Below are 2,759 nucleotides of genomic sequence, written 5' to 3' on the forward strand. Positions count from 1 at the left end.
CATATTACTGCCTTATTCTGCATAACCATATTTTATGTCACTTAACCCTACCTTAACATACCTTAACTCAACAACTACCTTACTAAATATCAATAAGCAGCAAACTAGAAGTTTGCTGAGGGAAAACTCTTAGTTAATAGGGAATATGTGTTCACAAATCTAAAGTGTTACTGCATTTATTATAAGTAATTTATTTCTGTCTTTATTTCTTTATTCAGGCTCTAAGAAAGATGTTTTCACATTTTATGGCAATTGTGTTACTTCAAAACTATTAACACTATAGTCTATCTAACTTTCTATGAGAGTAGCAAAGGGAATCTGCTTTTATTGCAATACATTACAAACTGTATTTACGCTGTTATTAAAAATACACCAATAGAAAAACAAGTGTATGTTGCTGGTGGCAATTTGTCTCAAATATATGAGATGAAAATGTATAACATGTCCATGGCATGGCTCCTGGAGCCAGAAAGATCATTATTCTTTTTAAGTAAGGGGTTTGTTGCAAATGTTGACAGGATGTTACGTTTCGCTTATGATTTTAGCAGAACACTATACCATGCCGCCATTCATTTTGGTCCACTCAAAGATGTCCTGCTCACACACAATGTCCGAATTGATGAGCAGGTAGCGATCTCCAACGCAGAAGTGTTTCTGACAGGCAGCGCATTTGAAGCATTCGAGGTGATAGACTTTGTCACGGACACGCATGGTCATTTCAAAGGCCCGGATTCTCTTTTCACAGGAAGCGCAGAGCCCGTCCTGACCAAACAGTCTGCAGAGAAGGAAACAGAAATATTTATGCACTTTAACGTGAGGAAATACATGCATATGCATACAATTCATGTTTATTTATTTACTTACTTATTACACGTAAATTAGGATTTGCCGATAATAAACTTTAACCCTATAAAGCCAATTTTACCATATCTGACGAGCACATTTCTAAGACCTCTAAATCTTTACCAAAACTTGGCAGAAAAAAACGGTTCTACAGTCTACTACATGGCGCCTCTGACTGGTATTATCTCCATCCCTCAGGTTGTTGTACATGTCTCATTTTGCTGTGAAATCTTTACAGGTTTTTATAAAGTAAACATAAGAATAATGTTATATTGTTATAATATTTCAAGTTGAACGCTTACTGGACTAAAGCAACTTAGGTTTACTTGATTAACCATTCATTATTTTTTTTAGAAAAATCAATTATGATACATCAGGCTTCTGAGGAATGTTTTTGTACATCTCTCAATCATTATATAAAATTATATTTGCCCGCCAAAATAAAACCTACAGAGCTTTGATCATAACACTAATATTATTGGGAGATATAGAGTGACAACTGATATTTATATGCATTTAATGTAAGCAGGCTGCTATACTATTACAAAGATCTCATTGATTTACATGACAAGCTATAAAGAATTTCATCTTTTTGGCCATAAGAATATCAGCATCTGGACCAAATTGCATATTTGTGCTCAGTTTGCATCTCTGAATGATACTGAGGGTTTTTTATTTTTAAATAAAAGCCTGATGTATTGAATATGATAGGCCTACTTCACAAAACAGAAAAAAAAGAAAGATACGCACGCTAACTTCAAGACTTCGTGTAAAGGCTTAAAACATTTTGCAATAAAATTCTGACTATTATTACAAATGTCAGGCTTCACAGGGTTTATAAAGAATTAAAGTTCAATTCAGGCCTGCCAGTCGTACCTGAGGTAGTCTCTCCTGCACAGCTTCCTGCCAAGTTTGAAGTAAAGCCTGCGGCCCACCTCCCCTAAGCGGCAGCCGCAGAGGTCACAGCTCAGGCAGTCCTCGTGCCAGTACTGCTCTATGGCCTTGAGGAAGAACCGGTCCCCGATGCTCTGCTGACAGCCGCCACAGGTCAGCAGCGACGGCGGCATCTGAAGCACCTCGTCCACGGGTTCCCTGTGGATTAGCGTTTACATTCAAATATGCGATACACCGTTATGAACACCAGATGGCACTAGTGCGTATGTTATTGAAAACGCGTTAAACTATATCGGTTATGTGTGTTCGGATAAAACTGGCAAACAGATGCGCTACTCTTTTTTTTCTAGATGTACCTACATTTGATTTATAAATAAATGTTTGCTTAAGCTGTAACTACTGTCACGTGATCCCAAGGGAGAAAAGTGCTAAGTGCAGTAGGCAAATGAGGCGCTTTGGGTCACTGCACACACACTTTAATTAGCCCATTTATTCCCACTGGTTAACATTTGTGACCAAAATTTACTTTTGAGTTGGAGATGTCTAAATATATTTCCTAATGCATTTTATGCAGAATTGTTATGTATAAGCAAAAGTCTAGACTGTTTTAAGTTCATGTAAAAATTCACATTTACATAGTCACATGACCAGAGCTGATTAATCCCCTCTGAATAATGTCTGTGTCAAAGCTTCATTGAAGGAAGAATGTAAAACATCTCACGATACAGATATAGCCATATTTGGTTGCTACATATAATATTTAAAGGGTCTATTATGAATGTAGCCTATTATTAAGATCATAGTCATTAGTCACAATATGTAAATGTTAGTGTCCCCATTCTATTAACACTCATTTATTCACATTATTAAATCGTAGTATTGTTACATTAAATTAAACTACGTAAAGACAAAAATAAATACACATTTTTCTTGGAATATCATTCCTTTACCCCTAATAAAAAATAGATAACAATAGAAAATTATGTTACTTTATTGTAACTTTCTTAAGGATGTAGGCTATA

The 2,759-nt window shown here is 35.8% G+C and overlaps 1 protein-coding gene across 2 annotated transcripts in view; it reads right to left on the minus strand.

Moving 5' to 3' along the window:
• Positions 1 to 206: 206 nt before the first annotated feature.
• Positions 207 to 2,759, minus strand: part of LOC107657693 (rhombotin-2-like) — a 3,512-nt gene continuing 959 nt past the window's right edge. The window contains exons 1-3 of one of the 2 annotated variants that reach the window (XM_016445905.1): positions 2,138 to 2,406; positions 1,720 to 1,935; positions 207 to 775 (exon numbers count right to left, since the gene is read on the minus strand). In XM_016445905.1, coding sequence (XP_016301391.1) covers positions 553 to 775; positions 1,720 to 1,910 — 414 coding nt within the window. In that variant the 5' untranslated portion in view covers positions 1,911 to 1,935; positions 2,138 to 2,406 and the 3' untranslated portion in view covers positions 207 to 552. Of the gene's footprint in view, positions 776 to 1,719; positions 1,936 to 2,137; positions 2,407 to 2,759 lie in introns of those variants that run through there. The other variant, XM_016445896.1, reaches the window with a different exon arrangement.

The sequence above is a fragment of the Sinocyclocheilus anshuiensis genome, unplaced genomic scaffold (genome assembly GCF_001515605.1).
Source record: "Sinocyclocheilus anshuiensis isolate Anshui unplaced genomic scaffold, SAMN03320099.WGS_v1.1 scaffold2901, whole genome shotgun sequence".
Lineage (NCBI taxonomy): Eukaryota > Metazoa > Chordata > Actinopteri > Cypriniformes > Cyprinidae > Sinocyclocheilus > Sinocyclocheilus anshuiensis.